The 15212-nt window shown below is 42.3% G+C and overlaps 1 protein-coding gene across 1 annotated transcript in view; it reads left to right on the top strand.

Annotated features, from left to right (window-relative positions):
* Positions 1-15212, top strand: part of LOC106605505 (t-SNARE domain-containing protein 1) — a 138263-nt gene that overhangs the window by 86654 nt on the left and 36397 nt on the right. Inside the window, exon 11 of the mRNA XM_014201240.3 lies at positions 6934-7043. Within this exon, the coding sequence (XP_014056715.2) occupies positions 6934-7029 (96 nt within the window). The 3' untranslated portion in view covers positions 7030-7043. The remainder of the gene's footprint in view (positions 1-6933; positions 7044-15212) is intronic.

The raw sequence follows: 15212 nt of genomic DNA, 5'->3' as shown, positions 1-15212 counted from the left end.
CAGCTCCCTCCACAGATTTTCTATGGGATTAAGGTCTGGAGACTGGCTAGGCCACTCCAGGACCTTAATGTGCTTCTTCTTGAGCCACTCCTTTGTTGCCTTGGCCATGTGTTTTGGGTATTGTCATGCTAGAATACCCATCCACGATCCATTTTCAATGCCCTGGCTGAGGGAAGGAGGTTCTCACCCAAGATTTGGCGGTACATGGCCCCGTCCATCGTCCCTTTGATGCGGTGAAGTTGTCCTGTCCCCTTAGTAGAAAAACACCCACAAAGCGTAATGTTTCCACCTCCATGTTTGACGGTGGGGATGCTGTTCTTGGGGTCATAGGCAGCATTCCTCCTCCTCCAAACACGGCGAGTTGAGTTGATGCCAAAGAGCTCCATTTTGGTGTCATTTGATCAGATCACTTTCCCCCAGTTGTCCTCTGAATCATTCAGATGTTCATTGGCAAACTTCAGACGGACATGTATATGTGCTTTCTTGAGCAGGAGAACCATGCGGGCGCTGCAGGATTTCAGTCCTTCACGACGTAGTGTGTTACCAATTGTCCCAGCTGCCTTGAGATCAATGACAAGATCCTCCTGTGTAGTTCTGGGCTGATTCCTCACCGTTCTCATGATCATTGCAACTCCACGAGGTGAGATCTTGCATGGAGCCCCAGGTCGAGGGAGATTGACAGTTCTTTTGTGTTTCTTCCATTTGCGAATAATCGCACCAACTTTTGTCACCTTCTCACCAAGCTGCTTGGCGATGGTCTTGTAGCCCATTCCAACCTTGTGTAGGTCTACAATCTTGTCCCTGATATCCTTGGAGAGCTCTTTGGTCTTGGCCATGGTGGAGAGTTTGGAATCTGATTGATTGATTGCTTCTGTGGACAGGTGTCTTTTATACAGGTAACAAACTGAGATTAGGAGCACTCCCTTTAAGAGTGTGCTCCTAATCTCAGCTCGTTACCTGTAAAAAGACACCTGGGAGCCAGAAATCTTTCTGATTGAGAGGGGGTCAAATACTTATTTCCCTCATTAAAATGCAAATCATTTTTCACATTTTTGACATGCGTTTTTCTGGATTTTTGTGTTGTTATTCTGTCTCTCACTGTTCAAATAAACCTACCATTAAAATTATAGACTGATCATTTCTTTGTCAGTGGGCAAACGTACAAAATCAGTAGGGGATCAAATACGTTTTTCCCTCACTGTAGGTAGGAGCTACTGAATGTCATGTTTGGGGAGTTTGGACATTTACAAGCGAATGTTTTTACGCATGCAGTACTGGCTCTCCAGTGTGGAGTCTGAAGTGGCTAGGGCAATGGGCCTGCCTGCTCTGCTTGGAGAAGAGGGGGTAGGAGCAGACTGATGGGCCAAGAACAGAGAGTAGAAAAAACACAAGGAAATAAAGATAGAAGTGGCAGCTGTACAAATAACTAATCCAATGGCTTTGACTTCTCAAACATGACAGAAAGCTAACATAATATGATGATCTGTCACCTTATTTATTTAGCCACTTACTTAGATATTAAGCTATTCTAGGGGTCGTGTTCACGCATAGTTTTTCACGCAGTAAAAAAATATAAAAAGCATAAGAAATATCTTGCTTTGTTTTTTATACACAGATCTAAAACAAATTTTGTGCCTCAGATGAGAATGATTTTTTTCCAGTAAAATGCAAAATTATGCAAAAAAGCAAAACATTAGGAAATGTAGCTGGCTTCATTCTTTCTATGATTGGCCTAAACATTAGAAATATGATGGCCATGCATTGTTTTTGCTTTTTCATTGTAAGCTCATTTAGTTCTTGTGGCTGCCATCCAAATAGCGTTGCACTTCTGTTGTCAACTGATGAAAATGAAGCTATTTTATGCCGAATGTGTTGCGCTAATGTATTTTCTGTGAAGGAAAATTATAGTTGCACGTCCCTGATCACTCTATTGATGAAAAAAACCACTGACTTTCAATATAAAATGTGACCCCTGTCAATACCCAGCTGGACTCACCTGCTTCCGCTTTCTCCTATTGTGCTATTTACAAACAAACACGTGACTGGCTCACCTGTGCTGGGGAACTAAGTAAGCTTCATAATGTAAAATATTGTGACAGGTGAAATAAGAACGCGATCTGCTTTATCTCCTGAAGCATTGCACAAGTTGACCGCAGGTATTTACTTAAAATTGCTACAAATATTAAAATCTATTTGAAAACTTCAAATAAATAGTTTCAGCAGTATTTGCGGTATTGAAAGACCACCCAGTGGCTATTTCTAAATACCCCGGTATACAGAATAAACAGGAGGCTGAAGAAATTTGGCTTGGCTGCTAAGACCCTCACAAACTTCTACAGATGCACCATTGTGAGCATCCTGTCGGGCTGTATCACCGCTTGGTACGGCAACTGCACCGCCCGCAAACGCAGGGCTCTCCAGAGGGTGGTGCGGTCAGCCCAACGCATCACCAGAGACACACTGCCTACCCTCCAGGACATCTACAGCACACTATGACCCTGGAAGGCCTTGAAGATCATCAAGGACTTCAACCACCCAAGCAACGGCCTGTTCTCCCCCCTACCATCTAGAAGGCGGAGACAGTACAAGTGCATCAATGCTGGCACCGAGAGACTGAAAAACCGCTTCTACCCGGCCTCCACCCAGTACCCTGCCCTGAACATTAGTCACTCTCACCAGCCGGCTACCACTCAGTACTCTACCCTGCACCTTGGAGACCGCTGCCCTATGTACATAGTCATTGAACACTGGTCACTTTAATAATATTTACATACTGTTTTACCCACTTCATATGTATATACTGCATTCTAGTCAAGGCTCATTCTATATAACTACTGCTGTACACACCTTTTCTATTCATATACTGTCCATAATGTCTATACACACCATCAGGTAATATACACTGAGTGTACAAAACATTGACATAGACTGACCAGGTGAATCCAGGTGAGTATGATCCCTTATTGATGTCACTTGTTAAATCCACTTCAATCAGTTTAGATGAAGGGGAGGAGACAGGTTAAAGAAGGATTTTTAAGCCATGAGACAATTGAAACATGGATTGTGTATGTGTGCCATTCAGAGGGTGAATTTAAGTGCCATTGAACGGGGTATGGTGTAGGTGCCAGGCGCACTGGTTTGAGTGTGTCAAGAACTGCAACACTGCTGTGTTTTTCACGCTCAACAGTTTCCCATGTGTACCATGAATGGTCCACCACCCAAGGGACATCCAGCCAACTTGACACAACTGTGGGAAGCATTGGAGTCAACATGGGCCAGCATCCCTATGGAACGCTTTGGAACACCTTGTAGTGTCCATGCCCCGACAAATTGAGGCTGTTCTGAGGGCAAAGGGGGGTGCAACTCAATGTCAGGAAGGTGTTCCTAATGTTTTGAACACTCAGTGTATATTTATATTCAGCTCTCTGACACTGCTTGTTCTAATATGTCTATATTTATGAATTAATACAATTGTATTTTATTTGCATGTATTGTTTTGTATTCTTACGCATTACTGCACTTTTGAAGCTAGGAACATAAGCATTTCGCTACACCCGTAATAACATAATACAGTATGTGTACATGACCAATACAATTTGATTAGATACAAGGTCAACACACACTAAAACGTCCACAGAGGAAATATCTCTGGGCAGACTGACAGTCAACATACTTATCTGTTGATGCTTTTAGTCTTGGAGCAGGAAAGAAGGTGCAGCAGGTCTGTCCTTTATATAGTTCTTTGACAATAATTTCCCCAGAAGGTCAGTTCTCTACTTGAACAACAATTCAACATCCTCCCCGTCTCTATCCATCCGTGAAAACTTCAGAATTGGAGTTGAAAGCAAAATTCTACTTGGTGCTTTAAAACTTTCCATTATTTCCATTATATGATTCTGACTAGGGAAAACATGTTCTATACATATTCATGTAACGTACATCCGATGTGTTTGTCTTCCAAAATAAGCCCATTTCATAGACACAGATACATGAGAAACACAGATACATGAGAAACACAGATACATAAGAAACACAGCCAGAGTGCAGCTGGGCTAAAGTTAGTGGTGCTGTCTGAGGTGATGCAGGGACAGGGATGGGGACAGGGACAGGGAGGGGTTTGTGGTGCAGTCAGAGGTGATGCAGGGACAGGGATGGGGACAGGGACAGGGAGGGGTTTGTGGTGCAGTCAGAGGCGATGCAGGGACAGGGATGGGGACAGGGACAGGGAGGGGTTTGTGGTGCAGTCAGAGGCGATGCAGGGACAGGGATGGGGACAGGGACAGGGAGGGGTTTGTGGTGCAGTCAGAGGCGATGCAGTGACAGGGATGAGGACAGGGACGGGGAGAGGTTTGTGGTGCAGTTTGAGGCGATGCACGGACAGAGATGCGGACGGGGACAGGCAGGGGTTTGTGGTGCAGTTTGAGGTTTTGCAGGGACAGGGATGGGGACGGGGACAGGCAGGGGTTTGTGGTGCAGTCAGAGGCGATGCAGCAGAGACAGTGACAAGTGACAGGGAGCCTGTCACAGTAGCAGGTCCACTGAGGGTCCCAGGACTGGCCGGGAGTGTTTGCTTCTCCTTTTATATATCATTATCAGGGTTGACTGGGAATTTGATTGTACACATTTCACATAATCCCATTACAAAGGAGGCAGCTAGTTTTCCTCTTCCATATGCGATACAGGAGAAAAAATATTACGTCAGTAATCATTGCGTGACATTATTATTGTATTATTAAGACATTTCTAATGTCACACATAAGGTAAATAGCTTTCCACTCCCAGAAACTCAATGTGAGATTGTCTATCTGTATGAGAGAAATGGTGATGAGTTTGGAGCGTGCTGGCACACGGTCTGACGTGACTTGCAGCTGCTAATAACCGCGGTGAGGATCATCTTGGACTGTGAGGATGCAGTGTAGCAGCCTCATGCTTCCCATACCCTGAGGCAGTACACACTGTCCCTGGCATGGTTGTGAAATGCATGAACACCTTTAGATGGCAATATGCTTGGGAAATTTACACATACCGGGTGCCACATCGTCATGTTTGGGGACATGAAACAATGTTACAGTATAGCTAGAAAAATATGTTAACATTTTGGCGTTTGTGACCATTTCCAACGTATCCTCACCATGAGACCAAGCTTTCTTCAGCAGAGCTCTTACTCCGTTCCTCTGACTTTGGCTCTGAGATTAACTGAGTGGATTCAAGGTGCCACATATTGTATAAAGCTCATTTCTCTTTCAGCCCCTCTCTTGCTCATTCTAACCCAGCTGACCCTTGTCCTTGACCAGACCTTTATGCTGACAAAGGGGATTTCTTAGAACCTTGCCATGACAATGACAACACTGAGACTGAACGGATCAGGGGTGAGAGCCAGCAGGAACGGGAGCGCATGGGCAAGCGGCAGAGAGAGGGAGATGGGGACATATGCAGCAATGCAAGAATCGACCAAATGCTTGAGGTTAAGGTTTGTCCTGTTCCTGGTCATTCAGACTGAGCGGAATAGAACTGGGGAGGTCCTCTCTAGTCCTCTCCTCCCCTCTCCCCCTCCAGGGGAATGAAGTGTACAAGGTCATCAACCACAGGCCTACAGGACACACTCTCCTGGGGATTAGGAAATTAGTGATAAGAGCATTTCTTCCTTTTCTCAGTTCTGTCTCAGTCCCCCCCACCCTGCTCTCTGTGTGTCTCCCTCTCCCATCTCTCTCTCACGGCCCTGTGGCTGGAGAATTCAGGTTTAAAAATACTGCAACAGTTCCTTTGTTATAGTAAACCATTTTCCCCTCTCTACCTTATTTATTTTTCTGTTCTCCCTAAATAACAGTGGAATAGGAACGAGAGAGAGAGACTGCACTGTGCGACTGCTGTGTTCAAGTAGGGAGAAGGAGAGAGGATGGGAGAGAAAGTTTATAAGGCACAGTTTATAAGGAAATGTGAGAGAGAAGCCGGGGAATCTGTGGTGGCCAGCTGCAAGAGAGGAGATAGCGGAGAAAGGCTTTTAATTCTCAATCCCCACAGAGCCTTTGAAAATTACCAATCTTCTTATCACAGACGCAGGGCTGCTTATGCAAATTGTTGTGGAGTGGAACGTTTAAACTGAAAATTACTCGACAGCAGTTTTTTTTTCTCTCTCTCTCTCTCTCTCTCTCTCTCTCTCTCTCTCTCTCTCTCTCGCGCTCTCTCTTTTTTCCACATAGAAAGCCTGTTTTGAGTCTCAGAAGATGAATTGCTTTGAAGCGAGTCAGGATTTAAAGACTCCAGCCCCAGCTCTGGTCTAATGCAGCCGTTCTCACTGCCTTTGTAGCGGAGAAACGGGGAGGAAAAAAGAGAAAGGAAAAGCATTTGAAAACAACATTCTGGTCTCCCCTCCCTGCTCTGACACATCACCCATCGCCTGAGGAGGCTAGGAGCCAGGGAAATATATAAATATCTCTAACCCCTGTTCTCAATTCTAGTTATTTACATTTCTATTTATTTGCCAAAGTTTAGGTTCTTTTTCATTCATTTAAAAAAATATATTTTTTTACTATACATTGAGATGAATGAACATGAGAGGATAACCCAGCTTGTGTTCTATGCGGGAAGTCTCTTGAAGCATTTCAAGTTTTAAATTACACCACAGGCGAAGGAAAATGGTGTTGTTTCTGTGTTCTGTGATCTGACACTACTGGCTCTTAATGGTTTCTCTCATAATTAACCACCAAGCACTTGACCAAACTCAAATCAAGTCTTCATGACAAGTTATTTCTGAAAACACATTCTGATGTAAAAACCTAAGGTAACCCAATAACCCAGAATTGTGTTTCAGCCATTTCACCTGGTATTACGATGGGTGCCTGGAGAAGATTAAATGTTTGTGTTTTTGTACGTATTGAATATGTTGCAGATTCTATAGTTTTCTAATTGAATCTAATCTGATCTGACCCACAGAGGCAGATTAGGAAGAGGAAGTGTTACATGCTGGTGGCGGGAGGCTTCATCCTCACCCTCCTCATCATCATCATCGCTGTGTCAGCAAGAAAATGAAACCAACCCCAGAGGTAAGCCTCCTAAACTATCCAACACTAATGGTGTTTATAAACCAGCAGCAGCCCAAAAAACAGAGCTTTACTTAGTATTGATATTGTTATACAGGTACTATATTGGTGTATTGATTGCTATATTGACATTCTATTCTGATTGTAACCTGCATAGAGAGAGACGCAGTGCAGACCCTGAGAATATGGCACTGCACATTAGAAGAGAGTTTAGCTTTTTTTAAACCAAATGTAAATGGCATGTTATAGAAGGGTTCAGACACTTCTTTTTCAGATTTCACTTGTTTTTGAGAAACTTACCCCAACCAGCGATTCACTTCCTCATTGTGCAGTAGGGGGTTCTGAAAAACATCAACAAAGGCTCCAAAAACACCCAAATGATTCCTTTTAGAATTGGGAAAGCTCTCAGTATAGGGATGCAGGTCTTTAGATGTTGTACACATGTAATTGTGTCATCATGAACATTACGTTACTTTTATTTCACATTCATATTTTTTAAACTGCATTGTTTTTTAGGGGCTTGTAAGTAAGCATTTCACTGTAAGGTAAAACACCTGTCATATTCGGCGCATGTGACTAATAAAATGTGATTTGATTTGATATCTGCGAACCAGGATGAAGAACTGAATCGCTGGTTGGGGTAAGTTTATCAAAAACAAGTGAAAAAGCTAACTTGTCCTTTAAGGATGCTTTCAGTGGCAATAGTTTTATGTTGTGATAAGAGATTTAGCATCAACTCAAAGAATGTATAGGGATTCTACGAAAACCTAGCTTTTTAATTCGATTGTCAGTAATGTGCAGGAAGGCTTCTTTCTTGAATTGGATCAATAATTGGAATCAAAGTCAGAGGACACACTATGAAAGTGACTGACATTGACTAGCAACGTTCATAGCAACAAGACAGCAAAGTAAATAAAAATGTTGCAGCTTGACATATTGGCTTTTATAGCAAATCGATGTTTAAGTATTTTCTGTCAAGAGGAAATGTGGTGGGAAAAGGATTTATCTTCATATATAACTTTGGACCCTTTTGCCCTACGAACAGTCTCAATTTGTTGGGGCATGGACTCTACAAGGTGCCGAAAAGCTCTCCACAGGGATTTTGACCCATGTTGACTCCAATGTTTCCCACAGTTGTGTCAAGTTGGCTGGAAATCCTTGGGTGGCTGACCATTCTTGATAAACACGGGAAACTGTTGAGCGTGAAAAACCCAGCAGCGTTGCAGTTCTTGACACAAACCGGTGCGCCTCACACCTACTACCATATCCTGTTCAAAGGCACTACCATGTTTTGTCTTGCCCATTCACCCTCTGAAAGGCACACATACACAATCCATGTCTCAATTGTCTCAATGCTTGAAAATCCTTCTTTAACCTGTCTCCTCCCCTTCATCTACACTGATTGAAGTGGATTTAACAGGTGACATCAATAAGGGATAATAGCATTCACCTGGTCTGTCTATGTCATGGAAAGAGCAGGTGTTCATAATATATTGTTTATTGCTGTTCCTTCACATTATCTTTTTATAGACATTTTTTTTTTTTTCAGTTTGGACAATGAAATGGAAATAGAATTTCAACCACAAGTAATGATTTTTGTTCACTTGTAGCTTCACATAATCAGTGCTTCAAATGATTAGGCTGGCAGCTTGAATGCCTCATGTGGTTGGTTAGCTCATTGTGTAGCTAGCGTAAAAGGTTGAAGAATGTTTCTCTGCCTTTACAGGAAATGACAGATTTCTTCCAACTTTTGTGTTTTGTGACAGAAAGAAAGACCCTCACCATCAGCTCAGCAGAGGATAGAATCAGTGTCGAAGACTTTGGCTACTATTCAATAATGAACAGATAAATGAATAAATGTCATTGGATGTTGATGGAAAACCACAACTTTCCTTAAATGATAACGTAAACAATCTAAATGAACCCACAGTCTGGCGTCTTTATCTACCACTGATGGAATTACATTTAGGCCTCTTGTCTGACATACACAAATACACCTGAACCCACATGCAAACACAATCATAGTCACTGTATTATACAGCCAATTGGTTCATCTTGAATTGGAGGTTGAGGCCTGTTGGGAGGTGTTCTCTAGTTGTCATCCCCACGTTGATTCTCTCAGGTCACAGATTAGTGGGTCTGCAGGTTTGTGCAGCAATTCGTACCAAATCATTTGGAACAGATGAGATGGAATTTCTCAAGTTGGTGCATGTGTGTGTGTGTGTGTGTGTGTGTGTGTGTGTGTGTGTGTGTGTGTGTGTGTGTGTGTGTGCGCGTGTATGTGTGTGTGCGTGTGTACTGAGCCCTATAGAGGAGGAAGAGTACAGGCTTAGAAGAACTGCCTGGGTTCTTGCCAAAGCAGACACAGCCATAAGCCTGGTATAGTCTGCCAGTTCTTGTACCAGAAACAGGATCCAAATAAACAAACAGAGTTTAAACAGAATTAAGCGTTCCTAGTATGTACCAACAACAAATTCAGTTTTCCTCCCATTGTTGTTGCTTGTTGTGGCCTTCTTCCATTCTCCTTGATGCTGTTGACAGATTTTGAAGAAAGTACCAGTACTAGACTACAGTACTCTCACATAATAATAATAATAATAATAATAATAATAATCCATAATAATAATAACTTTATTTGTGTAGCTCTTTTCAGTACTCCCACATATACTAGCTGGAGTAGACTATAGTATGTTATAGAGAAACATAATGAAAGAGAGATACAAAGACAGAGAGAGACAGAGAGAGACAGACAGAAGGGCACAGCATTACATAGTCATAGAGAGGAGAAATATTGACAGGTACGAACTATGAACACACAGTGAGGGTTAGAGAGGATATATCAACCTAGAAAGGCAGAGATGAGAGTGGTGAACACTATAGGCAGAGACAGGATGATATGGACCGGTATGAACAAACACTGAGGAGGATAGAGGATATAGACGCTGAAAGAGACACAGAGGCAGATGGGCAGAGAGGAGAATAGTGAGCACTATACATCAGTTTAATGAGAGTGACGACAACAGAAATAACTGTGGAGCCGCGTCTGCTCTCGAATCAATAGCCTGGCTCTTTATGGTGCACTAAATAACGCCATAACTGCACCCTGACACTTATTTCTGCAAATGATGTTTACAGAGTCATTTGGGAAGTGACATTTTTCAATGTGCATGTTAGCACCGTGTGCTAACTGTAACTACACCAGGTCTTCATGTGTATGGGGAGGAATGGTCGCTGAAAACAGGGGTGCTGAACGAGAGAGCTTTCAAGGGGTTTCGTCTAATCAAGCAGTGACCATGGACACTAGAAATGTGCCTGTCTAGTCTGTATCCTAACAGCTATACTGACTGTTGGATATCATTACGCATCCAGATATTAGTCCAGTTAATGGGATTCTCCTCACACGGGGCCCCATTTACGTAATGGATTTCCCCTATTTATCTAATATTTTCCAGACCACATAGTGGTGCACGTCCCCCCAATACATTTTGCATGTGAAAGGGCCACTAATCAGTGTGGTGTGCATACAATTTGCAGTCAACATTGTCTGATAATGACACATTAGCACATTTGCTCTAAAAACTGACAATTGTATTCCATTCTAGTAACGGTTGCCATTGTGGCTAAAAAGGCTTTCATCATCATATTACACCACTGTGTAATGGACACTTGTGGGAGACCCTCTACTGCAGTGCATTGATTAGTAGTCAGGTGGCGTTGTACAAACACACACACATATGCACACACACACACACACACACACACACACACACACACACACACACACACACACACACACACACACACACACACACACACACACACACACACCGGGAGAACAAGTCATGCGGGTGACCAGGGACACAGTGCTGTCTGATCATAGAGAATCTCCAGTTTACACAAACACAGAGAGATTACAAGCACACCCTGGAGCACCCTCAAAACACAAAACACGTAAGCACATCTTCACACATACAGTGCCTTCAGAAAGTATTTATACCCCTTGACTTATTTCCCATTTTGTTGTGTTACAGCCTGAATTCAAAATGGATTCAATAGATGTTGTTTTATCTCACCCATCTACACACTATAACCCATAATGACAAAGTGAAAACATGTTTTTAGATATTTTTACAGATGTATTGAAAATTAATACATAAATATCTCATTTACATAAGAACTCACACCCCTGAGTCAATACATGTCACAGGCGTCGAAAGGATTAGACCAAGGCGCAGCGTGTTTTGTGCTCATCTTTGGATTTTAATGAATGCACTTCAACAACAAAATAATAAACGCTCAACAGTTCCGTCAGGTACAATCACTAAACAGAAAATAAACACCCACAAAACCCATAAAAAACAGGCTGCCTAAGTATGGCTTCCAATCAGAGACAACGAAAGACACCTGCCTCTGATTGGAAACCATACTCGGCCACACAAGGAAAATGACACATAGAATACAGAAAACTAGAACAAATGCCCCTAGAAACAAACCAACCCCAAAACACACAAAACAACCGCCCTGCCACGCCCTGACCATTCTACTATGGCAAAATGACCCTTCTCACTGGTCAGGACGTGACAATACATGTAAGAATCACCATTGGCAGAGATTACAGCTGTAACTCTTTCTGGGTAAGTCTCCAAGAGCTTTGCCCATTATTCTTTAAAAAATGTTTCACGCCTTGAAAGAGAAAAAAGTAGCTTTTCAGACCTTTTGCCTCAGATTTGGCTTCATTTGTCAGGCTGCAGGTAGCAAGAAGCATGTCTAGGGCCTTGATGATAGACGGTAAATGAGTTCCCACTGGTCGGACCGCAGCAATACGCACACGCCATTGCGTGTCTGAAAGGCGGTTAAGACAGCAACCAGTCTTTTCCTTGAGAATGGCCTATCGCTCTTGGCTGGCACTGAACAGATTGTAAAGACAATTCACACAGCCAATAAATGTTGATACTTCTGGGCACGACTGAGCTTCATGTCCACCTACACAATTAAGAGTATGGGAGGCACAAGGTGAGTATGTGGCCAGTGGATTTTTTTTGCAGTATGTGTGCTTGAACTCCCTTCACTTTCCCTGACATATTTGCCAATTATCATAGCCTTGACGACGGCAATCTGCTGTCAATACCATGCCCTTCCAATGCACTCACAATCATTTCAGAAATTTCACAGCCTGTCTATCTAACAAAGTCTTTAAATTCAAGAAAACGTTCAATTATTTCCCATTCACCTGTTCCCTGAACTTTATCTTTGTGTACATATCTCACCAATAACACATTTTGCTCAGTATGGGAAATGTCTAGAGTTACATCACATATAACCGAGTTATAGATTGTATCTTCCCTTTCATAAAGTATTGTTTTCAAAAACCCTTTGACAACATATTCCTATGAACTCGATTTGGCTCTCAGGGCTGAGGGTAATGTGTCAGTCATGCTCCTTTTCGTCCCTGACTTTCTGTAAGTGCTCACGTAACAGTGGGTCATAATTTGACAACAGTTTAAGTAAACCTAGGTAATGTCCATTATGCCTATCATGAAGATTGAGTGATTTCCCCCAGAGTGGCAGATTCCTAGATGCTAAGTACAATGTCACATCCAAAATCCTTTCTAGAACTGCTCTGTTTTTATAAATGTCTGACTAGATTTGTTTCTGCTGCTGACTGTCTATACAGTCGATCTATTTCTCTGGACACGAGGAATACCTACAGTTGAAGTCAGAAGTTTACATACACTTAGGTTGGAGTCATTAAAACTCATTTTTCAACCACTCCACAAATTTCTTGTTCAGAAACTATTGTTTTGGCAAGTCAGTTATGACATCTACTTTGTGCATGACACAAGTCATTTTTTCCAACAATTGTTTACAGACAGATTATTTCACTTATAATTCACTGTATCACAATTCCAGTGGGTCAGAAGTTCACATACACTAAGTTGACTGTGCCTTTAAACAGCTTGGAAAATTCCAGAAAATTATGTAATGGTTTTAGAAGCTTCTGATAGGCTAATTGACATCATTTGAGTCAATTGGAGTTGTACCTGTGGATGTATTTCAAGGCCTACCTTCAAACTCAGTCCCTCTTTGCTTGACATCATGGGAAAATCAAAAGAAATCAGCCAAGACCGCAGAAAACAAATTGTTGATGTCCACAAGTCTGGTCCATCCTTGGGATCAATTTCCAAATGCCTGAAAGTACCATGTTCATCTGTACAAACAGTAATACATAAGTATAAACACCATGGGACCACGCAGCTATCATACTGCTTGGGAAAGAGATGCATTCTGTCTCCTAGAGATGAATGTACTTTGGTGCGAAAAGTGCAAATCAATCCCAGAACAACAGCAAAGGACCTTGTGAAGATGCTGGAGGAAACGGGTACAAAGTATCTATATCCACAGTAAAACGAGTCCTATATTGACACAACCTGAAAGGCCGCTCAGCAAGAAAGAAGCCACTGCTCCAAAACCGCCATAAAAAAAGCCAGACTACGGTTTGCAACTGCACATGGGGACAAAGATCGTACTTTTTGGCCATAGTTATGTTTGGAGGAAAAAGGGGGAGGCTTGCAAGCCGAAGAACACCATCCCAACTGTGAAGCACAGGGGTGGCAGCATCATTTTGTGGGGGTGCTTTGCTGCAGGAGGGACTGGTGCACTTCACAAAATAGATGGCATCATGAGGCAAAAAACTTATGTGGATATAAGGAAGCAACATCTCAAGACATCAGTCAGGAAGTTAAAGCTTGGTCGCAAATGGGTCTTGCAAATGGACAATGACCCCAAGCATACTTCCAAAGTTGTGGCAAAATGGCTCAAGGATAACAAAGTCAAGGTATTGGAGTGGACATCACAAACCCTGACCTCAATCCTATAGAACATTTTTGGGCAGAACTGAAAAAAGTGTGTGTGAGCAAGGAGGCCTACAAACCTGACTCAGTTACACCAGCTCTGTCAGGAGGAATGGGCCAAAATTCACCCAACTTATTGTGGGAAGCTTGTGGAAGGCTACCAGAAACGTTTGACCCAAGTTAAGCAATTTAAAGGCAATGCTACCAAATACTAATTGAGTGTATGTAAACTTCTGACCCACTGGGAATGTGATGAAAGAAATAAAAACTCAAATAAATAATTCTCTCCACTATTATTCTGACATTTCACATTCTTAAAATAAAGTGGTGATCCTAACTGACCTAAGACAGGGAATTGTTACTAGGATTAAATGTCAGGAATTGTGAAAAATGTAGTTTAAATGTATTTGGCTAAGGTGTATGTAAACATCCGACTTCAACTGTATATACTGTATTCTACACCATCTACTGCATCTTGCCTATGCCGCACGCCATCACTCATCCATATATTTATATGTACATATTCTTATTCATCCCTTTACATTGTGTGTAAGGTAGTTGTTGTGAATTTGTTTGATTACTTGTTAGATTTTACTGCATAGTCGTAACTAGAAGCACAAGCATTTCGCTACACTCGCATTAACATCTGCTAACCATGTGTATGTGACCAATAAAAATGGATTTGATGTGTAGTTGTTACGGTATGCTGCAGATTTTTCCATTTCAGTTCTTGTGAGACACACCATCCTCATGCTCTGGTAGTTTGTCATACATTCTCTTCCATTTCACTGATAATATCTTACAGCCATCTTTACTATTCAGAGAACTAGGTGATGGTTTACTTTGCTCAAAAAGAACACATGGAATGCAATATAATGCCTTTACACTCTTGCTATAAATAAGCCAGTCTCTCTGCACCTTTTCTCTTCCGTTTGCTGACTTACTGTACTATAAATAGTTGGGGAATGGCTTGCCTTCTGAGTCTGGGGGTATGATTTTATACAGTTCTGTCTCCTCACCACACCTGTTGGCGGGTCTGCGAACAATAGCTTCTCTTTCATGGTCTTGTACTTTCTCTGGCCACTGTGCTGGATCATGTAAAACCTCATCTTCCTCACCCTCATCTTCCTCACTTCGAATCTGTCCATACTCTTCCTTTCCCTTATTACTTGCTTGTTCAATCTCTTCTGTCACTCCTTCCCTGGCACTGCTGCTACTCTTTAACTCCTCTTCCTCCTCCCTGCTCTCCTCTGCATCAGAGTCTGTCTGACAGCTTTCTGCTGAGATTCTGCCTACCTGGGGCTCTCTAGGCACTAGGAAG

The sequence above is a fragment of the Salmo salar genome, chromosome 05, assembly GCF_965601325.2.
Source record: "Salmo salar chromosome 05, fSalSal1, whole genome shotgun sequence".
NCBI lineage: Eukaryota > Metazoa > Chordata > Actinopteri > Salmoniformes > Salmonidae > Salmo > Salmo salar.
Note: the sequence above shows the minus strand (reverse complement) of the source record. Positions and strands in the feature narration are given on the sequence as shown.